Source organism: Aspergillus pseudoviridinutans (assembly GCF_018340605.1).
Source record: "Aspergillus pseudoviridinutans IFM 55266 DNA, scaffold_4, whole genome shotgun sequence".
In the NCBI taxonomy this organism is placed as follows: Eukaryota; Fungi; Ascomycota; class Eurotiomycetes; order Eurotiales; family Aspergillaceae; genus Aspergillus; species Aspergillus pseudoviridinutans.
This window is the reverse complement of record NW_025091284.1, coordinates 3,858,660-3,881,159: the sequence shown is the minus strand read 5'-3', so window position 1 is coordinate 3,881,159 and position 22,500 is coordinate 3,858,660. Positions and strand designations below refer to the sequence as shown.

Below are 22,500 nucleotides of genomic sequence, written 5' to 3'. Positions count from 1 at the left end.
TGGTTGAGAATTGAAATCCCTTCACTCTTGTTCTATAGTATACTACTTGCTGAATAGACAAATTTGTATAGTGATATACCCAATTGGCTACTCATCACTCACCTGTCCCTTTTTTTCATTTCCTTGAAGAAGCCGTATGAGTTCGCAGTATGGCCTATCGGTGGATATCTGTTCGAGGAACCTGTTTCACTCGAAGAGACTCTGCGTCCGATGCATACGCTACCTGAATCCAATCTGTGACAGAATTATCAGTTGATAAAGTTGCTTTCCCTTTCCTTCGGAAACTAGGGTCAGATGACAGGCATATTCCTACGACAGGATGACCTCAGGGCCTCACTTTGTGACTCGCACTGTCGTTGAATAGTCCAACCGAAAACTCTCATGCCGGCTTTACTGCGTCTCCCCTGCAAGTCGTGCTCAGCCTGTGGTACCGGACAATGTTCGATTGTCAGATGGACCCAACCGTCCATCCCATTCTGCCTTTTGGATTTTGAGTTCTGATCCCACGAAGAAGGTAAACGCAGACTGTTTCAGTTCCTGTTTCACTCAGCGAGAGGTCCTCGAATCGAAGACCGAGTCCGAATCCGCCGATATGTCAGATGTCCCTATACTCCTCCCCCGGATCTCACCATGTGGTCAAGGCAGGCGGCAGAGGAAAACTCCGATTGATGAAGTTGACAATGTCTGTGTAACTGCTGGCTCAGGTGATGCGCAAGAGGAACTGGGTGTTGCCTAGAAGCCGGAGGCGTGTAAGCGGAATCAGAAGTGGATAGGGCAATGAAGGATGTTGTCATGGTCCTTCCTTGTGTGCGTTCCGTTCTGCCTCCTTGCTTCTTCAGGACTTAGCGGTGCCCTGCAGATGCAGATCTAGGATGTTCGGACTGACTGACCGATACCTTGTCTTGTCAGCTGAGTTCGGAATGACGTTTGTCCTACCAGTTCTGTACGCGATTTCTAACAGCTGTACCAATACTGGCCGAAACTCGTGGTTTCTGATTACCTGTAGCTAACAGAAGGTTAGAACTGCAGGCGCGTATCTGTTGGCCATTCAGCGAAAATACTGATCCCGGTCAGAAGGCCATATTGAAGGTTCTGTTCCATTTTTAGACCCTAGATCGCGGAGGTTGAAATCAGGTCTTCGCGGCTGGGAGAGCTTCCACACAATCGCGATGTGAACAGTAGCCCAAATGAGTCACGTATATGTTCTAGATAGCCAGTCCAAGTATAGAGCCCCGCCTGATTTGGTACAGTCGTTGTTGATTTCACATAAATAAACATGGCCTCGATCGAGTGTATTCTAGAAAGGACAGGAGGAAAAGGTATTAGCATTGGCTTCTGTATCCATGATACCTAGCGCGTTGGAGAGCCGATTGGTTGAAGCTGTATCGGGGCTGCTTGTGGCGGTGAGAAAGCGAAGGCACGATAGGCGAGTTCGACCCAACCCCACATTCACGACTTCCCAGCTGCATATTGGGCGAGCAAGTCTATGATCGTTGAGTGGAACTGAAATTGCTTCGCAGGGTACAAGAACCCGTCTTGCCGGCAACGAAGCACCTTTCCTGCATGCTCCAGCCCGTAAGAACAGACGGCCTCCATCCAAGGACACAGACCTCGGCGAGAATATTGGACCAATGTGAACACAGTCCGTAAATGAATTGTTACTTTCCCAGATTGACGGGAAACGATCCAATGGCCGCGTCAAACCGACAGCTCAGGTAAAGCTAGATAGGTCAAGTTGAGTGAAAATGGTCCGCCAGAGCCAACGAAAGTGCGGCCGGCCTCAGGCACGTTGAAGCCCCTTCTTTGAGCACCGTCTCCATCAGCGCCTGGGATAAGAAAGGTAGGACCAGGAGGAAATCGATAAAGGAAGAAGCAGGAAAACTAGCCGGTACTAGGTACTGCAAATGATAAAAGTGTGTCATGTGTTGGGCCTCATCTGTGCACTTGCAATCCGGTCGCCAAACTGTGGACTACCCGGGCAACAGCATGGGGCTGCCTTTATTTTTTAGGCATACACTTGCTATTGTCCCAAAAGGATGAAGATCAGCCTAGCCAAAGACATGAGGCATCAGGCATTTGCAGTAAGGCACCAAACTTGTAGAGTAATGACGATGAGCACATTACTATCAGAGCGAATGAAGGTCAGGCTTCACTTGGTGTTAATCCCGAGTGGCTACGCTGTCGCCTCGTCCAAGCCAGCGGTCCAGTCCGACATGGGAGCGATGCAATCAATTCGGTTGGTGTGCCAAGTCAATCCATGTTGTCATGTCAGCAGCGAAGATATTTTGTAAAGTGGCATTTCGTCCTCTTGTATCGTATAAGAATTATGGCTGTTGTTTGATGGACCTTTACCTTTCCAGGCCTTCGAGAGCGTTCGATCGGTTGGGTCTTTCTCGCCCTGCTGCTGTCTGCGACCTGCATGTACTTAGATGACTATTATTTTCATCAGATCCACTTCCATCCATATGTAGTCATGTTGATGGCGTTTAGGGCGCTTGTCACTGCCTGAATTCTTCTCTTTCAATGATGTGACGCTCTTTTCACAGGTATTGATGGCACAGAGCCGCGGATAGGCGGATCGCTGGATCATCACAGGACGCAGCTTTTCGAATAATCCTCCAGGTCCTTCATCAAATTAAGAACAGGCGAATTAAACTTTTTGGTAGCACGATCTTTGATGGAAAACCTCCGCAGCAGAATTCACCCTATTTCCGGTTTGAAAGCGAGGCAAGGCCACCTTGGTTGCTTCGATAAGGCATCCCTGACAAATTATTTCCACGAGTATTGTCGGCCTTTCGTCAATTCATGCAATGGTGTCCAACGCTTATCGTCATTATTTTCTTTTCGAAATTTTCTGTTTTCCCCGTCAGCCGGTCATCGCTTTTATCCTCAAGTTAAAAGAGGATGACTTATGAGACTAACTGAGCAGCAGGGGCGAATCCATAAAAGAATGGAGACGACCAAAACTCCCGAGCAAAAATAGCTGAGCGTCTCCAAGCACACTGGAGTTAGTTTCCACCATCTACAGGCACACCACTCCGTCATGAATGACAGCACTGTATCCTTTGGGTGGGCAATATATTTCCCACATATTGTCAATGACTGCCACTCGGAATCGAATGAGCAGCAAGATATTGCAAACGCGGTGGTAGCATCAGGGTTGAGTATTTCGTTTCTGCTGCAGCTCACAGTCTCGTAGTCATGCAACCCTCATCATGCTAGGGCTTCGTCAGTCGACATCCATGTTGTTCTTCCAGCCACCCAGCCTCCTGATTTTGGTGCAATATGAGAGTCAATGACCGAGATGATGGGAAACGGACTAAGCGAGTCAATTTTTTTTTAAATTTTTTCCCCCCCATTAAAGTGAAGAGAAAATGGGGAAGAGATATCGAATGGGTGTAAGAAGGTGCGGCAGGAAGGTGAAGGGGTAAAGAGAAAGGTAGGAAGAAATTTAGTCAGAGCTTCCGCTGAGAGCCACGGAAGTTGGCATCTTTATAACCTCAAGTCACTCTTCACCAAGGCCTGCACTCCACTGCCTCCAATACATCCCAAGACACAGGGCGGGAAATTGATTATCATAGAAATTCAATGCCCGATTGTATCGTTGCCACAGACAAGCGGAAGGTGATCCGTATGGATGAGTATTAAGAGGGCTGGGCCAGTCTCCGTGTATCGGAATCTCCTCTCTTGAGTTTCGTCTTTCCACCCTAAGCGGGGTCGTCTCGGGAACAGGAGCGAATTGGCGGCCAGTGATTGAGTAACAGGCGGAATTGGGAGGTTAGGATTGGGGGAAGAAGAAGAGTTGGAAGGTCGAAGGTTGAGGGGGACAAGGAGAAGAGATTCCGGAAAGGGACAAATGCCTAAAATCTCCAATCCGCCATCACATCATCCTCGACCTCTCCCCACACCCCCTTTCCCCCTTGTCCATGGGTATGGACTTCCTCAATGGATCTTCCACCGGATGGATGACCTTCCGTCGAGGGCTATAAATACCCTCATCTTTTCTTTCATCATGGATCTTCCTCCTCCTTCCCTTTCCATTCCTCCCTCCCAGCTCCGGAACTTCAACCCAAGCTTTACTATACTTCTTCCTGGTCTCCGTCATATCACATCACTAGACATCTTCGCCCTCTGAACAAGTCAAAGTTCTCCTTGTGCATCAAGTATCCTTTGTGCTCGCCTCCGTGCTCGACTCCTCGCTGTCCTGTCCTGCACAACTTTCAGTCTACCCTTCCCTGTGGAGACACTCATCATATCAGAATGGCTACCCAGCGTTACCAGCCTGCTGCTCTTCCCATCAATGTGCCATCAAAAGCACCGGCTCCGGCGAGCCTCTTTCCTATCAGTCGGATCTCTGGATCGCCCCCAGACATTTCTGACACTAGCACCACCACGGGAAGCCGTGTCTCTGGTTTCAGTTACGGCAGCGGTGCTCTCAGCGGTGACTATGAGTCAAGCTCGGCATCTTATTCGGGAATCGACGTCGTGGAAGTCCTGAGTGACCGTATGCAGGATGTTTTCGACCCGACCCCATTGGATCGAGGACTCGCAAAACAGGCGCAAACGTGAGTATGACTGGAAGTACAACACATCGCGAGTCAGCTTTGCATCAGGATGCTGACGTCGTTTATGAAACAGATCCGGCCAGCTCAACGCAAAGCAGCGAGAGCTTCTCGAATTGCAAGCCCTCGCTCAACGCCGTCTCAAGGGCGTCCGCGCCAACTTTTCAGAGGGAATCAAGATTGCTCGAGAGACCAAGAGTGATCTTGAGTGGACTCAAAAACGTGTGAAGTGAGTCCCCAACCCTTTTCTCCCTGCTGGCTCTTCCATATGTTATGATCGTCGTCGGTTTCCGCTCCGCCGAAGCGGATTTCGATTCCCGCCGCGCTCCGCCGTTTTGCCTATTCTTGGCACTGGCTGCATTGTCAGCAGCAAGATGCATTTCGCGAGATCAGTGTCTATGGTGATTTGTAGAGAATGCTGACAGAAATGGCGCTCCTAGTGCATTGAAATCCAAGGCGGAGAAGGCATATCCCGATGAGTACCGACGAGCAGCGAAGAAATACACCTTCCACGATGAGAACTAGCAATCTATACGGCGGCCTATGTGCTTGGATAAATCGACTTTTGACGACAGTGACGACTTTTGGGTTCAAAATTGGACGACAGGGTAGGAATGGGATCGGCGCGATTGCTTTCTTTTTTCAAATCTGGGAAATTCGTTGTCAATATGCGTTCTGGGAGGTATATATTCTTGTGGGCTTGACCACTCTGTTGTACATTCAAGGTTTATCACATGAACGAACTTGTCATTGTGCGCTGACAGTTTCATCTGCCCCTTGATACCTTGATCCGCCGGCGGATGCTGGAGATTTCTGACGGCAACCGCAGTGACTGGGAATGCTCAGGTTCCGAATTGACGAATAATCGAAAGCACAATAGCCAACAGAAGATGACAGGTGCAAGCTTCAGCCGTTTCACTCCAGAGATGACAGACCTCGCCGGAAGGAAGGGACAGGCTTTACGATCCGGCTTTTCGGTGCCCACAGGGTTGTTGCGCGCTGGTCCACATTCCAGACGCCGTGCGGTTTTAAGATCCAGGCAAAAAGGCAGAAGACATGACTGTCCACAGCCACAGATCAATCAAGGTCTCCTTCCTGGCATTCCGCATGGATAAAGATCAGAGGATGCACCGGGGCGAACGACACCCTCTATTCCGCCGCCTCCACTTTCACTTCCGCCCAGCGGACGTCTTCGCACCGCCTTTTCTCCGCTCCGCCCTCCTTTTTCGGATCGTTCTCCTTGCCGCTTTTGCGGGAGGACGAGTCCGAGAGCAAGGTGCAGCCCAAAGGCACACTAGGACACTTTGGGCATCAAACTACACATCGGACGCGTTTGGAGGAGCTCATCGGACGCGTAGAGACAGTAATCATTGATTCGCTCCTTGGTTGTAGGCAGCGATTGGTGCCCGATGAAGTTCTAGAGCTTGTTCTTGAGACGCCCGCAGTCAAGTTCTCAGTCTTCCTAGGGTCTAGATGGGAAACGCGCGGTTTTCATCCACGTAGAAGCGTAGTCCATGGCTTCCTGTACGCGTCAGTCATAGCTCTGAGAATCACCTTGTAGTCGCGAAGGAAGAGCGATGTATCCAGCAGAGGAAACCGGGTCAGATCTCTGGGCGTGTCACTTGACCTGGAGTAGACATATGAGGAGTTTACCTCCAGAATCAGAAAGAATTGAGAACACCATGCAAGAGAGAGCATGAGAGCCTTAATTAACTTCTGGAATCAATAGTCAACTGGACTAGTAGAATGTGATGCGACTAGTCGATATATGTGGATGGTGATAATGTGATTACCCCTGAATCAAGAAACCTGAAACAGGAAGACCACTATGGCTCTTACGACATAGTCACGAACATGGAAGATCCTTCGAAGATATTGTTGAACGTCATGTGCCCGGATTGAATAATTAATTATATCATGTACTATGTTCGCAGCTCAAGTTCAGGCTGTTGTTCCCGAAGTATTTGATGTGGATCTATATTCTGATCTGGAAAGCGTTTTATAATATTGGGCCCCAATGGCTCATGTACTATAGACAGTAGAATACTGTAGTTTGTTAGTGCTATGCCGCTTGAAGAGCGCAGACTTTAATCCTCAGGTCATCAATTAAGGCTTTCTTCTGGGGTTTCAGCTCGACCAGTGGACGTTCTACGTGATGAAAGGATGGAAGAAACGGGAAACATCTGTGAATGTTGAGATGAAGAAGCCAGGGATGCTACTGCCCTCAATTATGGAGTACCCTTAGTGACCGGATCTCCCTTAGTAGGTGCATTGATCTTCCGGCTGAAGTGAACTGACTATGTCGTCCAGCATATTTACCTTAGTTGTCAGCATCACCATTTGCACAATTAGGTGAGGCTCCTTGAAAGATATATCATTCCGTACAGGTCGCCTCCCAGGGCCACGACAATCTTTACTATGTATAGAAGTGATTATGCTCGATATATAACAGCCAACGCATCAGAAAGCAAAGGTCTATAGGAAAGTTCGCTCTTCCTCAATCGCCCGGTTGATGACGCGGACAAAACGGCCCACCTTGTCAGGGTCCTGCTTCGCCGTTTCAATACCCAAAAGCACTTTCTTAACGCCAACGCCGATAGTTCTATCTTCGGTGATGCCACCAACTTCTGCCAAAACCTGCTCGATCTCGGAGGCATCAAATGCTCCAGACTGCTCCATGATATAACGCAGCTCATCGTACGTCATCACGTTGGGAACCATGATATCCGAGTTGAACGAGTTATAGATGTCCAACTGTTTGAGCACAGCGCGCTCCGTTGTGGTGGCAAGGATCAGCAGCCGTCGGCCTTTGGTAGGCTGTTTTCTCAGGACAACCATCAAGGTCTGAAGGATAGTGTTGCTGAAACGAGGACCGATAGGGACCCAGTCGATGATTCTCTCGATATTGTCAACGACAACGACACTCGTGCGACTCTTGTAAGCGTCATCGAAAATCTTGGTGATGTACTGGACTCTGGCCATTTCACTAAAGCCGACCATATCCTCAGGGCTAATCAGCTTGATGAAGGGGAAACCGGAATCAATCGCAATTCGAGCGGCTAGAGCAGTCTTCCCGCTGGCGGTGGGACCATGCAACAGAACGGAAAAGAGGGGCGAGGATTCAGCATTGCTGACTTGCTTCACGAAAAGCTCTCCTTCTTTCAGGATTTCGTTAATTGTAGGGGAGTAATGGATGATGCCGTGTTGGATACGGCTCGAGAGCTCTTCCTCTGACACACCAAAAGCAGGTTGAACTTCCTCCAGCGCATGGTGGAAATCGGCTCTGTTGACCTTCATGTTTACGACATCCTCACTGATGCCGGCCATGGTACCGACCTTGACATGCCGGGTAAAAGCAAACGAAGATGCAGACTTGACAAGGCCAGCAATTTCAGCGCCGGAAAAGTTTTTAGTAAGGAGGGCGAGCTCAGCCAGATCAACGTCTGGATCCATGACATTGTTCTCCCTCATCTTCTGGGTGTGGATCTTCAGAATCTGAGCCCGTCCATTCTCATCTGGAAGAGAAATCTCCATGTGCACTTCAAGACGACCCGGCCGCAACAAAGCTTCGTCGATCATGTCCTTTCTGTTAGTCATACCGATCAGGAGGATATTGTTCAGCTGGTCAACACCGTCCAGTTTCGACAGCAGCTGGTTGACCACACTGTCCCCAACGCCTGTGCCACCACCTGCTCCGCTGCCACGTTGCTTACACACAGCATCCAGCTCGTCGAAGATAATGATATGAAGCCCACTCTCCTCGCCTTTTTCTTTATATTCCTTTTCTGCATCCGCAAACAGCTTTCGAATGTTCTCCTCCGACTGACCGACAAACTTGTTCAACACTTCAGGACCGTTGATGACCTTGGGCTCCCTCGCGTTTAGCATCTTTCCAATCTGCCGTGCGATCAAGGTCTTACCCGTTCCGGGGGGGCCGTAAAGCAGAATACCCTTCACGTGTTGGATACCAAGCTTTTCGACCAACCCAGGAGGGAAGATACGCGATGCAAACGCACGACGGAAGATTGTGCTGAACTCTGCGTCAAGTCCTCCAATTCCCATATCTTCGAACTTGAAGTCGGGTGTGATAATAGAGTTTGCTGCGGGGCGACGATTCGATGGCTTCAAGTTGATGCCTGTGCGCGCATCCTTGAAGAAAGTAATCTGGGTGTGCCTTGTCAAGATTCCTCTCGCCGTGGGGTCCGTCTCAGTGCTTCCAGCAGCAGTTCCAGCTTTCTCCGATGTAAGATCGACCCGCTGAACGGTCTTGACAGTCAGGAGTAGCGGTATGCTCTTATGATCCATCAAAATCTTCTGACCCGGAGAGAATATCTKGTTCTCAAAATTCTAAAGAGAGTTAGAACTGTGCAAAACTCGTCGATCCAAACTAGTATCTACCTTGATCATGGCGTTCGCTAACTCATCTTGATCGTACGGAGTCTCGACCCTCTTTTTTCCAGCAAAGCCAACTTCAATATCTGTTGACCCGAGATAGGCTTGTCCGCCCTGACTAAACGGATCGTATATCTGGGCCTTGACTGAATCCGTGAACGCAACGCCCGCCCATGTCCGCTGGGGATCCGACATGCTGATATGTCCAGGAGGGAAACCATCGAGAGGACGAGCAGAAAAGACATAGAGATCGTTCACAAGGAGTAAAAGGTCAAGTCCGTCGCGCGAAGGCGGAAAGTCCTGCGTTGAGACGGCAACACTGCTTGCTGTTAGCTTGTAATTCTAGAACCCAACTTCACATGCACAAAACTTACAGGTTTCCAAACGTATACGAGTTGTCAGGGCTCTTCGCAGGTCGTAGCGTCCATACCTGCGCTGACGCACCGGGCGCCCTGCCTCCTACTGGGTTTCTTGGAGGTGTCTGCGAGTAACCTGGCCTGGGTGGCGGAGTTCCATAACCTCTTGAATGATTATACGCATCAGTCATATGGACATCGTGGTCAAACTGATGCGGCGATTGTTCATACCCTGCGCCACTCATCGGCGAATGGCCAGTGTCATACCCATCTCTTCGCGGAAGTGGGGGACCTTGACCAGGACTCGCATTGCCTCGGGAGGAGGGGCGACCTGAAAAGGGATTCGGCACAGATGGATAGTTGTTGCGATTGAACATGTTGGTTCTACTAAAGGTGGGACATTCGAGAACGATTCGATTAGGCAATGGTCGCGAGCCTGTTGTAGAGAGGCGCGGTGGACGATGAGACGCAAGTGTGGTATAGGAACAGGAGTAGCTGACTGAAGCTTGCGGCGATCGTCAAGATAGCCTGTTTATGTGAGAAAGAATGTATGAGTGTTGTTAGAAAGCGGACGTTATATGTGTATTGAAAAGACTAGTCGGGGAAAAAAGCGTGAGACTTGATCAATTTATGGAGAAGAGGTTACTTCGGAGACGTGTGTATAATGTGGCGGGGGTATCTACCTTAGGAAGTTGGAGAACTACCTGTCTGGAGTACCTAAGTGGATACCTGAGGCATACTTAATCACTTGCTGGGACTGCCATAATTAGCCACATCGGCCCGTGAAGCTCCGTTTTGGCCGATTGATGTGGCTTAAGCTAGGTAGTGATGATCCACCCTTATCGCCTTGGGAGATCTCCGGTAACTCGTCGACTCTTCCGTTGTGTCCAGGCACTTGATTTGGGTTGATGCTACGTGACCAGCTGCTCACAGAGTACTTCAATACATCATGCCTCTGTAAGTGCATTGAATTTGTTCTTATGCAATTCTACTGTTCATACTGATGCATTGAGCAGTCACCTACTCGGCAAGAAGTCATGGAACGTCTACAATCCCGAGAACATTGCCCGTGTACGGCGTGACGAGGCTGAGGCCAAGGCTCGGGAGGAGGAAGAGGAACGTCGTATGCAAGAAGTCGATGCTGAGCGCAGGATTCAGATTCTCCGTGGCGAACGGCCCTCTACCCCACCACCCCCGCCGTCTGCTCCATCAGATACCCGACGAGACAAGACCCATGGAGAGGATGCTGGAAGATATAGAAAACGGAGGCGACTGGCAGGTGAAAATGATACGGATCGCGATATCAGACTCGCGAGGGAAGATGCTCAGTTGATGCTGGCGAAAAGGGAGGAGCTTGCTGTGTCCAAGACCAGCGATGCGCCGCTTTTAGACAGTACAGGGCATATCAATCTATTTCCTTCCGAGACAACGCGAAAACCAGCAGAAAAAAATCAAGAGGCGGAGAAGGAGGCAGCTGACAAGAACCGGAGTTATGAGGACCAATACACGATGCGCTTCTCAAATGCGGCGGGGTATCGACAGTCCGCTGGCCAAATGCCTTGGTACTCTTCCTCCAGGCGTGATGTTTTAGCGCCTGATGCTATGCCTGAAAAGGATGTTTGGGGCAATGAGGATCCGATGAGACAGGAGAGGGAGAGAGCCCGGCTGGATGCCAGCGATCCACTTGCGGCGATAAAGAGGGGAGTTCGCCAGCTGAAGTCAGTCGAACTTGGACGGAAGAAGTGGAACCAGGAGAGAAAGAGAGAATTGGATGCACTGAAAGAGGCACAAAGACGAGGGTCACGTCATCGCAGAAGAAGATCAACGTCAAGATCAAAAGGGTCGGACTCTGGGGATAGTCTTGAAAACTTCAGCCTTGACGCACCTGACAAACGTCAGGACAAGAAATCGAGGAGCTCACACCGACATCGCTCGCATCACCGCGAAAGAAATCGTGATCTTTCTCGCGATCGTTCTCGCAAGCGACACGGTCACTCCCATTCCCACTCCCAGTCCCATTCGCGCCGTCATCGTAATCGCCATGACCACGACCGAGGGGACGTTCGCGAGGCGCAGCCGCACAAACGCCAAGCGTGACACCTCTCTTTATGGAAGCCTGATCTTGATGTGAATTATTTACGACGTTTGACCCCTACCATAGCTACGGATGGCAGAGCCAACTATGGTTGGTTCATGAGATTCTGCATTTGTTTTCGAAATTGAGCGTCTCCCTATTTTGAGCGGTATGTTGGTACCAATCAAGTATGAAAATGAATTATAATAATAGACAAAACTTTTGATTAAGCGTCATAACTCATTGGAGCGCCCATTTTTGGGCCCCCTTCTCACCCGCTTGCGTGTCCCACTCGATGGTGATGTCCAGCGAGCGCGACCCTTCTTCTCTCTTCTGATAACCAACCTTGCCGGTGATGGTCTGACCCTTCTTTAGGGCGACTCTCTTCTTTCTCTCACGATCAATCAGGAGAACACCCTGTTGCCAATGCGTCTCCGGTCCATCAGGGCCTGTAGTGAAGGCGACGAAACCCTTTTTCTGCATTTCTGAAGGAACGGCGTTCTTCGGGATAGTAGAATCCCTAGAGGGCATGAAGAAAATATCAAACCAGATAGCGAAACCGTCAAGGGCTTCGATATCTTCCTTCAGTGTAACCTGGAACTCCTTCAGGAACGAGAGCTCCTCCACGGTGATGGTGTGCAACGGCAGTTCTAGGAAGACATCGGAATCACCAGGAATTGTCGCAGGCTGTACGCTACGAACAAGCGCGTCATCGTAGATGTTCTTGCGCATGCTGCCCATCTGGAAGCCGTACACATCGTCCCAGAATGAGATGTGCGACGAGATCAACTCGGAATCGGCAAACGGCGCAATACGTAAGGTGGCGTCCGAGGGTACCATCAGTCCTCCTGGAGCGAGATACCGGTCTCTGGCGTAAATGACCGAATCGAACATGGCCTCGAATAGAAGGCAGTAGCCCATCCATTCGGAGACGATGATGTCGACCTGGGGAACAGGGAGAGTGACTTCTTCAATCTTGCCACGGATGCATCTGATCTAACGTTAGATTCCTGGATATCTGACGGAAAGCAGAAATACGTACGTGATCACATCGCCGAAGCCGTTGGAGTAGATGATCTCCTTGGCTCTGTCAATGATATTGGAATTGTCGACTGAGATGACCTTCTTGGCACCTGCTTTCGCGCAGAACATGGAGAGAATGCCAGTTCCACATCCGACATCTAACACGACCTTGTCCTTGAAGAGATGCTTGTTGTCGTAAATGAAATCGCGATACGAGTCAGTACGGACAGTGTCCTTGAGCATGGACTCGTGGATGGCTTCAAAAATATAACAGTTAGGCAAAAAGCATATTCAGCTCGACAGGGCAGTGGAGAACTGACCATTGTACGAGTAAGAAACGAAGTAATCTGAGTCTGCCTCCTCAATCTTGCTCATCTTCTTGCCGGACGGGCCGCTGGACGACGGTCCCAGTTTCTCATCTTCCTTCGACAACTGTTCTTCCATTGACTTTTGCACGGCCATTCTATATTCAGTGAACTGGCTCTGGAGGCGCTCAAGGTCCTCCTGCAGCTCGATCACGCGGCGCTCTGCCTCAGTGGCACCGACTGTCGCGGATTCTTCGTCGTCGATATCGTCCAAGCTATACAAAAGGGCATCGTCTTCAAGGACCGGCTTCAAGTAAGCCTCGTCCTCAAACTTATCTTTCGAAGAGACATCTGGGGTCGTGTTCCCAGCTTTGACTTGAGACCGGACATAATTGACTAATTTGATAGTACCGAGGAAATCCAAGCCTGATGTGGAACGTAACAGTTAGCTAGGATTTCTCGCAAACCATGATTATGCCCATATTAGGAGCATCAGAACAATAACGAGAACAAAGCGCCCAACGATCGATATTACACACCAAGATCCTTTCGAATCTTCCGCAAGTCAAAGCCATGCTTATCTTTAGACTCCTGGAGCATCGAGTGTACATCGGAGTAGACCTTATCGGAAAACAGGCCAATTACCGGCTGTGTCTCGTCATCAGGCTCAACATCCTCCCATCCCTCTTCGTTGCTGATGTCCGAATCGTCTGAAGAGGTTGTCGAGAGGGCATCTTGGTCCCTTATGGGACGGTCTGAGGGAACTGTGGCAGACATTGACTCAATTCAAATTTCTGCACTCCTAATTCTTAGAATTCTTGAGTATTTGAACAGAATTGTGGCGACTAATGGACCATGCAAATATGAGGATGGAGGGGTTCAAGCAATTGAGGGGACTAAAATTGGTAAGAAAAAAGAGGAAAAAAATTGAGTTATCACAACAGAACCCGCTGGTTGCCCCGCCCAATGCTGGCTGGGTACTTTGTTTATCGGCTCTCCGCCTGACAACAGCTCAATCCCCCCTCAGACCGATAGGGCAGATAACAAGTCGGAGCTGAGAAGAACCTCATTATCATCCGCATCATCGTCATCAACCACCACCTTCTCCTTCTCCATCTCCATCTCTTTTCTCCTTGTACAGCTCACCGCCTCGGCGCTTCCTTCAGTCGAGACAGAGCAAGTGTGCATGTTACCCTTCTTCTGCTAGGGACCAATTGCTTGCCCTGCATCTTTCACATGTATTGAACAGCTCATTGTCTCCCATCCTCTCTTTGTTTACTCTACATCAAACTTTCCTGTCCAATACATATTACATTATTTATATCAACGGAAATGGCTTTCCTCTGGCGGAATCGACAACGGCCGCCTTCTGACGTCGTCCGAACAATTAAGGAGCTATTGTTAAGACTAGGAGAAGCCCCGACAGCTGCAAAGGTCAGTCTCACAGGTCCCCTCTGCTTGTTTTTGCCATACATTGTACGAATCTGCAGCTTGCTGACAGCTCCATACAGGTCGAAGATGACCTGGCGAAGCAACTTGCGCAAATGAAAGTGATCGTCCAAGGCACTCAAGGTTAGTGTAATGAGCGTGCACCATTGTCCTGTCGCATGGGCGCATTCTATGAAAGATTAAGGTCATTATGCTGACTGCAGTCTGTTTTAGAAACTGAGACGACTCCGGAGCAAGTACATGCCCTGGTACAAGCCACCGTCCACGAAGATCTGCTATACGAACTTGCCCGCAGCCTCCGTCATCTCCCCTTTCAAGCCAGAAAAGATACGCAAACCATATTCTCTCAGATCCTTCGTTTTCGACCCGCCCAGGCCACCAATGGCGACCCACCAGTCATTTCTTATATTGTACACAATCGCCCCGAGATCATTGTTGAGCTCTGTCGGGGATACGAATCACCCGAGAGCACAATGCCCTGCGGCGCCATCCTGAGAGAAGCACTCAAATTCGACGTGTGTGCGGCCATCATCCTATATGATCAGTCTACCGAGGGTCAACCCGCGATCAGATTGACGCAGGTCAACCCTGATATCCCCCAGAAAGGCAATGGCATCTTTTGGAGATTTTTCCATTGGATCGACAAGAGCAGCTTCGAAGTGAGCGCCGATTCTTTTACAACATTTAGGGTAAGCAACGCCTGTTATGATTGTAGTAGTCATATGGAGTAACCATGGAATAGGACATTCTCACTCGTCACAAGAGTCTTGTGACCTCCTACCTCACTACCAACTTTGATCTCTTCTTTTCCCGTTTCAATGCACTCATCCAATCGAGCTCCTATGTTACCAAGCGCCAGAGCATAAAGCTTCTCGGTGAGATTCTGTTGGACCGCGCAAATTACAGCGTGATGATGGCATATGTTGAAAGCGGGGAAAATCTGAAACTCTGCATGCAATTGCTGAAAGATGATCGTAAAATGATTCAGTACGAGGGGTTCCACGTTTTCAAGGTACGATCCCCTATTTCTCTGGCACGAACGATAGGCGGCGAATCCGTGAATTGCTGATGAGGAATGTGGCTTAGGTATTCGTCGCAAATCCTAACAAATCGGTCGCGGTGCAACGGATTCTCATCAACAATCGGGACCGTTTGTTGAAATTCTTGCCTAAATTCCTAATGGATCGCACAGATGACGACCAGTTCACGGACGAGAAGAGTTTCTTAGTCCGTCAAATCGAGCTGCTACCTCAAGAGCCCATTGAACCAGCACGGTCAGGGCAGGAGCCATCCAGATCGCGAGTCAACACCGCCGCTGCGGCCTAGTGCATGGCCTTCTTGAAATGCCCCCTCTTGTTCACCTTTATCACTACAGCAGGACTGTTTGTATTGGACCAGCGCCCCTTGTTGCATTGATGGCCTACTGGTATATGGCCTCCACGGAGTTATAGAGTGTGTTTCTGTATCTAGGACTCGGATAAAACGACGTTTGACATGGATTACTACCGTAAACAGAAAAGCCACAACAAAAAGAACAGGAAGAGAGCAAAAGAGAGAGGCCTGTGTCAGTCCTTGCGTTAAGGAAGGATTGTCAAGGGCTTGACCCCTTCAATAATATCCCAGAAAATGGTGCGGGAGAAAAGACTGGCGATAGTCTGTCGTAAGGGAGTAGTTTATTTGAGAGGACTTCGGTTGTAGAACCAAGGATTTGGCTTAGTGTTATTCAAGGGATATCTACCTTTCCTGTAGTGAGAGTAACCTCTTCCCTCGTGGCAGTACCGCGTTTAAGGTAATATAATGATTATGTTCTAGAGTTTATTGCTGTTCATGAGCACCAGTGAGCTCCACTGTAGGCACATCACAATAATCTATCCTGTGGATTCAGATCGCACGGCTTCAAGAACCACCACTTCACAGAGAGATTCAGACCATAGTAAGTGTCTAGAGGTGACAAAATTCTGCTTCTATGGATCGAAGCTGATTACTTCTGTCCTCTTCAAGTACAATATTAATTAAAGGTATTACCTACTTCGTCAATAATATCGGCTTCAACGAATTTCCACGATTGACCCACCAGAGCGCGCGGCTTTTGCAGTCTGGAGCGCCCAAGTGGGACATGTATGGAGTTCAAGTGTACAATAATCGTTTTTTGTAGCCCCCCTATGATGATCCCTGCGTTGAATTTTCAACTGTTAGTCTAGTCTAATTTTTGAGTTCCTCTTGGTACGTACGGAGCAGCTAAGCAAACTTTCCTTTTCAAATTTTTTTTTTTCTTTTTTTTTTTTTTTTTTTTTTTTTTTTTTTAGTAGTGTCAAAGCCTGTAGAAGACACGAGTTCTGGAGGAGAGGTAGCCTTGCTGCCTGAGGAATGGCAGACCGAATTTCGTTCCACATAATAAGGGTCGACGCCGTCATGGGCTAAGAAGAAGAACGATGATGCGAAACCAGAACAGTAAGCATCCATTTTGAGTTGCATAGAGCATTCAGCACATCTAGATACCTTTCTACCTCTCCATTTCGACTATCCACTCCTCCCTAGATTCGACTCAAAGCAGAAGTGAAGCTTATTCCTCCTTGCCAAGCATCCAGGGAGCCGCGGTACTATTTGGTTCACCACTACACTAAGTGCTCGCTAGCCTCGTCAGTTTCTTCTCTTTACCTCTTATTATTCCATGTTCATCCTCCTTGACGGGGAGGCCGGTCATGTTCAATCCCTTGGGCCATTGTCATTCATTTTCGCTCCTTTTATCGCCTGAGTACCCCGATCTGGTATTCTTCGTGCCCAACATCCTGCAGAATCCAGTGAGATCGCCTTAACTGCGCTCGCCTCTCCAAAGCGCCCCCCTCGCCGTCGTCCTCGTCCCCGCCTGCCTGCCCTCTCCTTTTGAAAACAAATTTGTCTGTACTCCCCGATTCAAAACGAACGGAAAAGAATCCATAAAATTACGGTCGCTACGATTCCAATCACTCCAGATGCTGCAAGTCATGCCAGGATAAATCGAGCGGCGATAATGATCATGGTGGACCAACGCTCTTCTTCGGTGCCTGCCGTCGTCATGACGGAACCGGACTCGACCATCTCAGCCCTGCGCTACGAGGACACCGCCGCCCTCGCAGACTCTGGGGCCATCCGATCCGCCTCGGTTCCCACTCCGCACGACTCCGCGATATGTTCAGAGAAGCGATCCGCGTCAACGAGCGCATCATCGTCAGAAAGCCACGGGAACAAGTTCGAGTCGGTTGCATTGGTGTCGCATCAGAACAGCAGTGCGGGATTGGACCACGCGCCCTCCTCGGTGTCAGTCGCAAAGGATAAGAGGCTGACGCCGCCGGAGGACAGCCATTCTACTTTCAGCCGGCGGTCGTTGCGCAGTATTCCCAGTATCATTGTCAATGACGCTGGGTCGCGCCCCGGGTCTCGGCCCGGATCGCGGCCGGGTTCTCGACCAGGGTCTCGGTGGTCTGAGCGCAAATGGAGCGCTTTGAGAGGGAAACGGTCTGGAGAGTTTGACAGGAGGCCGGAGTCACCGCCGCCTCCGCCTCAGATTGAGAGACCGTTCAATAAGATCTCGCTTGATATCCCGAACGGTTCACTTGACGGCCTCGGACCGCAGTCCATGCGATTTTCGAAACGTGGTAGTCTTATCAAGGAGGAGGATAGGCAGCGCCTCCAGCGCGAGATCTCGGAGCATGAATTGCCACAGCCAGACGAGTCGCAGGCAGCGGCAGAATCTTCAATGGAACAGTCAGAGCAGAACGGGACGGGTGAAACAAGTACACCAGCGACTGCAGCGGAGGAGAATAGTGCGGAGCCAGAACTCTATGGGGCGCGAAGACGCCGGACGAAGCCATTGTCGTATTTGCGAGCGAGGCACAGCAGCGTTCCGAGCAGAGCGATTTCGGCCGACGAGGACATGCTTTCGCGCCGAGTCAGGTTGATGTATGAGAAAGGCGACGAAAATGTGACCGATTCGGAGGTGGCCAAGTCCCTTGCAATGGAGAATGGAGTGCTGTGGGAGGAAGTTGCTCCCACTCCAACGGAGACCTCCGCCGTCTCTGGACACAGCGCGAGTGGTGGGGAGTCATCGGTTGGGCCTGACAGCAGCAATGGTTCTGGCCCGAAGAGGGAGCCCCACGAGCTGGCCGGTGGTATTGAATACTGGCAGAATATCAAGGCAGGTGATGTTGATCGGTACGGCTTCATTCGGAGTACTACTTTCAACTCGGCCGACGGCACGGAACATAGCCCCATCCAGCGCGTTTCTACCAGCCTGCTTCTGGCATCAGAGACACCGCGACGAAAGCATTCCATCCGACCTCCGTCAGCCCTAGCGGGCAACCGATCTTTTTCGGGCCGATCACCGACACGTAAAATATCTGCGCCATCTATGCGCCCATCGTCATCGCAAAGCACGTACAGTTCCACTCTCCGACGGTCAACGTCTCGATTCCGCCAGGCGGCTAACCATCTTCCGCACAATCGCGATCGCCGGTTTAAGGATGAGGCGCGTGACATGCTCACACTTCCGAGCGACGTGGCGGCCTCTGGAACGGGACGGGACTCCGCAATTGCACGCGCGATGCGCAAGAAAGAGTGGGAGCGTGAGGACAAGTGGACAAAGATGGCCAAGCCGACGCGGCGAACCGCACTTGGGGGCGGGATGACTTTTGAATTCGACACGCAGAGTACCAAGCTGATCGAGCGGACCTGGAAGGGTATACCCGACCGATGGCGCGCAACGGCCTGGTACGCATTCTTAGAGGCAAGCGCCAAGCGGCGCAGCGACAGCCCGACGGAGCAGGAGCTTGTCGAGGCTTACAATGAATTTCAGCTCGTCTCGTCCCCTGACGATGTTCAGATCGACATTGACGTCCCGAGAACGATAACCAGTCACATTATGTTCCGCCGCCGTTATCGTGGTGGCCAGAGGCTGTTGTTCCGCGTGCTGCACGCAATGTCCTTGTACTTTCCTGATACTGGCTACGTACAGGGTATGGCGGCGCTTGCGGCGACCCTCCTTGCCTACTACGATGAGGAGCATGCGTTCATCATGCTTGTCCGATTGTGGCAGCTACGAGGGCTGGAGCGCTTGTACCAATCTGGATTCTCTGGTCTGATGGAAGCCCTTGGTGACTTTGAACGAGAATGGCTTGACGCTGGCGAAGTCGCCGCGAAACTGAACGAATTGGGAATCCCGCCCACCGCATACGGTACCCGCTGGTATCTCACGCTGTTCAATTACTCCATCCCCTTCCCCGCGCAACTTCGCGTATGGGACGTCTTCATGCTCCTTGGCGATGCGGAGGAACCGCCCGGCAAAGGAACCACCAAGTCCGAGCCACAAGTCACAAGCGCGTTCGGCAGGGGCCTGGATGTCCTCCATGCCACGTCGGCCGCGCTCATCGATGGGATGCGGGAGATCATCCTGGAGTCGGACTTTGAGAACGCCATGAAGGTCCTCACTAGCTGGGTCCCCATTCAAGATGTGGAACTTTTCATGCGAGTCGCCAAGGCTGAATGGAAAGTTCATCGACGCAAGACCGGGGGATGAAAGCGTGAAACCCCTCGTTCATCTACCCTCAACCAGACCACCGCATGTCCTGTCCATATTCAATTGCTTACATCGCATCTATAATCATCCCTACACGTCCACACTGCACCAACAGTCATATAATCCATCCACACGATTCCTTTGATGACCGGCACCCCACACATGGGGTTTTGACGAACCGTCTCTCTCATATATAATATATTCTCACGGCCATTGCAATGCAATCCTACTACATTACCATCACCCTAATACCCTTTTCCGCCAACGGATATAATAAGTCAACAGCGGTCACGTGCATCACCTCAATATAAATATCATGCCACCGCTATCACTCGCTTCTATCCTCATCCCCCTAGGGTTTCTCTCTCACTACTTCATTCACAACCTCATTCCTTTGTCTGGTATCTTCTCTTTCAGGCTACATTCATTTTGTCCTGACTTTCTCTCTGGGGCGTATCTCAACCTCTTCCTTTTTCTTTCCTGTCGTGCTCTGTCTTGCCCCTTCATTTCCGTCCTGACATTTATCAACTCGTGGTCTAGACCGCTATATGATTTTTACAGTCGTCCCTTGAAGCAAGGGCACGTCCTAGTCTGCTTTGATTCTAATCCTGATACCCCAAGCAAGGCACATCTTGTCATATCGTTAGGTCGCTATATATATGCCTGTCTCGTACAGACTTAATCAACAGCTATTCTTGTCCATCACCCAGGTTGTACGCGTACTCTTTTCGACTTATTAAACGGTTGAACAAATTCTTCTATAGATCAGCCGCTTGATCTAGTGGTAACGGCATTTATGTCATTCTATGTGCTCCGAATACTTTTATACAATCCACAATTCCCAACATGAGGTTACTGTGTGGAACAGTCATGAGACTGACAGGACACCAATGGCGCCAGACGCACTATCTGTTATACATATCACCATAGTCCTGCAAAAACGGATGTGCATGTTTGCAACAATGTTGAAACGTAACCCAAAAAAGAATCGGGTACACACAAACGAAATGCCCTGATGAAAGGATATCACCTAGGTGGCCAGAAACAACTTTTAGCACAATAAAAATGTCAAGAAATTCATCACGTCGTCTATGGAGGAATAAATTAGTCCGTGAGCCCCACATCGATCTATCTGGTCGCTAGTTTTAGGTGAAAGGCCAAGATCAAATAGTGTAACTTTCGAGGATATCTGCCACTAGCGGGCTCTGGTCTGTCGTTGAATTAAGGCTGAGAAGAAGTTCCAGCAGCATCTTCACCTTTGCTGGAATCGTTGACATTGTCAGACATGTGGGAAGCCCGATACCGAACGCCTGCGCTGTCGGATGGTACATCTCCACGATTTAATTCCTTTGTAGGGCTGAAGTCACCCGACGGTTGATTCGAGCTCAAAGCGCCAGGCTTCTGATGTAACGAATCATTACCTTGGTTAGCGTCACGATGGTCTTGCATTCGCGAATCAAGCGAGCTAGATGCATCACTGCGCTGGCGGTGATGGGCTTGAGAATCTGGCGGTTGATTGCTGGCGATCGGGGAGCCAAGCCGCGAGGACGGCAACGAAGAGGAGTGAGCGTCCGAGGGACGTGAGGATGGAAGAGGAGCCGGCTGATGGGGAATCTGAGACTTTCTTTTTCGACCAGGGGGACTCTGGTATTCATAACGGCGTTGCGAATGAGCAATGGATATCAAGGGGGAGTCATGTTGGCTCTTTCCTGGAGGTGGCTGACCCGGTGGGACCCAATGGTGAAAATATAACGACGGAGGAGAATGCCGCGGGGGATGTTCTTGTTTCATTTCCGCCGGCTGAGACGGAGGAACTGAAGAGCCAATTGCATACTGTGCGTTACCAAGTGTGAGTGGGACATGCTGCAAATGTGTTTCGCCGTTGATCCGGGACAAAGATGAGGCAGCTGCCTTTCCAGGGCCGCTTGATAAGGGAGGACGTCCGAAAGACTGGCTGCTGGGAGAACGTCCATGGGTAGTGAGAGGCTGAGACAGCACGGGACCAGGAATCGGTTGCTGCTGTGGTGGAAGGCTCGCGTACGGGGTTGGTGGAAGGACTCGCGAGTCACGCCGAATGTCTGCAGGGATTGCCAAAGGTGGATGCCGCTGGGACAGTGAGGGTGGCGGCGGTAAGTCAAGTGTGGATGGCTGTTGCTGGTGCAGAGAAGGAGCTGAATGGTGTGAAGAGGGAGGTGCTGCATTACTGCGCGTGCCAGGATTCTGGGATGCATGCTGCTGTATCAATTCGATAGCAGACTGGGGAAGGCTGCCGCCAGTGATTCCAGCGAAGATGAGCGGAATCATCTGAGGCGGGACTCCCGACTGCAACGAATCACGAAGCATGCTTTGTTCGATCTTCCGCTGCTCTAATCGGAGAGACTCCTGGCGTGTCTTTTCCTCTTCTTGTAATCTGCGATCTTCCTCTGCTTTAGCCTGAAGCCATTGGCGTAAGTCCTCCGGGGAGCTCCATCCCGGCGGCGCGGGGGGTAATTGGCTCATAGGCGCCATGTTGGAGCGGCCAACGTCCGGTTGCAGATTAATTGACGACGGAGGAGGCAATCCTCTGCGCAAAGACTTCGGAGACGTGGCGGTAGCAGAGGCGTCGGGAACAGTAGGCGGGGAAGACCGCGGGGTGGGAACAGATTGGCGGACGATTGCGTACTCATGAGGACCTTTGATCCTATTCTGAGCGGAAGGTTTCAGAGTGAGCAGCATGTCTCGTGAACGATGAGACACTCGGAAGCTTGGCGAGGTGGGGGAGGGGAGTTGAGTAGAAATGAGCGCAAAT

General features: G+C 50.4%; 7 protein-coding genes across 7 annotated transcripts; 4 read left to right on the top strand and 3 right to left on the bottom strand.

The window, feature by feature from the left end:
- Positions 1 to 4,260: 4,260 nt before the first annotated feature.
- On the top strand, positions 4,261 to 5,087 carry Asppvi_006775 (KxDL motif-containing protein; the record flags this gene model as incomplete). The annotated part of the gene is made up of 3 exons (XM_043302673.1): positions 4,261 to 4,565; positions 4,639 to 4,791; positions 5,003 to 5,087. The coding sequence occupies 3 exons, from the start codon at positions 4,261 to 4,263 to the stop codon at positions 5,085 to 5,087; spliced, it is 543 nt and encodes a 180-aa protein (XP_043158608.1).
- A 1,950-nt stretch (positions 5,088 to 7,037) lies between these two features.
- On the bottom strand, positions 7,038 to 9,687 carry Asppvi_006774 (AAA family ATPase SEC18; the record flags this gene model as incomplete). The annotated part of the gene is made up of 3 exons (XM_043302672.1): positions 7,038 to 8,909; positions 8,961 to 9,273; positions 9,329 to 9,687. The coding sequence occupies 3 exons, from the start codon at positions 9,685 to 9,687 to the stop codon at positions 7,038 to 7,040; spliced, it is 2,544 nt and encodes an 847-aa protein (XP_043158607.1).
- Positions 9,688 to 10,259: 572 nt separating this feature from the next.
- Asppvi_006773 (uncharacterized protein) lies at positions 10,260 to 11,407 on the top strand (the record flags this gene model as incomplete). Its single annotated transcript, XM_043302671.1, has 2 exons — positions 10,260 to 10,267; positions 10,327 to 11,407. The coding sequence occupies 2 exons, from the start codon at positions 10,260 to 10,262 to the stop codon at positions 11,405 to 11,407; spliced, it is 1,089 nt and encodes a 362-aa protein (XP_043158606.1).
- A 217-nt stretch (positions 11,408 to 11,624) lies between these two features.
- Asppvi_006772 (protein arginine methyltransferase RmtB) lies at positions 11,625 to 13,489 on the bottom strand (the record flags this gene model as incomplete). Its single annotated transcript, XM_043302670.1, has 4 exons — positions 11,625 to 12,375; positions 12,427 to 12,664; positions 12,728 to 13,138; positions 13,252 to 13,489. 4 exons carry the CDS (start codon positions 13,487 to 13,489, stop codon positions 11,625 to 11,627), a joined length of 1,638 nt encoding a protein of 545 aa, XP_043158605.1.
- Positions 13,490 to 14,044: 555 nt separating this feature from the next.
- Asppvi_006771 (Mo25 family protein) lies at positions 14,045 to 15,487 on the top strand (the record flags this gene model as incomplete). The annotated part of the gene is made up of 5 exons (XM_043302669.1): positions 14,045 to 14,146; positions 14,224 to 14,284; positions 14,375 to 14,850; positions 14,904 to 15,173; positions 15,248 to 15,487. The coding sequence occupies 5 exons, from the start codon at positions 14,045 to 14,047 to the stop codon at positions 15,485 to 15,487; spliced, it is 1,149 nt and encodes a 382-aa protein (XP_043158604.1).
- Positions 15,488 to 17,177: 1,690 nt separating this feature from the next.
- Positions 17,178 to 19,712, top strand: Asppvi_006770 (putative TBC domain protein; the record flags this gene model as incomplete). The annotated part of the gene is made up of 1 exon (XM_043302668.1): positions 17,178 to 19,712. The coding sequence occupies one exon, from the start codon at positions 17,178 to 17,180 to the stop codon at positions 19,710 to 19,712; it is 2,535 nt and encodes an 844-aa protein (XP_043158603.1).
- A 1,221-nt stretch (positions 19,713 to 20,933) lies between these two features.
- Positions 20,934 to 22,427, bottom strand: Asppvi_006769 (uncharacterized protein; the record flags this gene model as incomplete). The annotated part of the gene is made up of 1 exon (XM_043302667.1): positions 20,934 to 22,427. The coding sequence occupies one exon, from the start codon at positions 22,425 to 22,427 to the stop codon at positions 20,934 to 20,936; it is 1,494 nt and encodes a 497-aa protein (XP_043158602.1).
- Between the last annotated feature and the right edge of the window lie 73 nt (positions 22,428 to 22,500).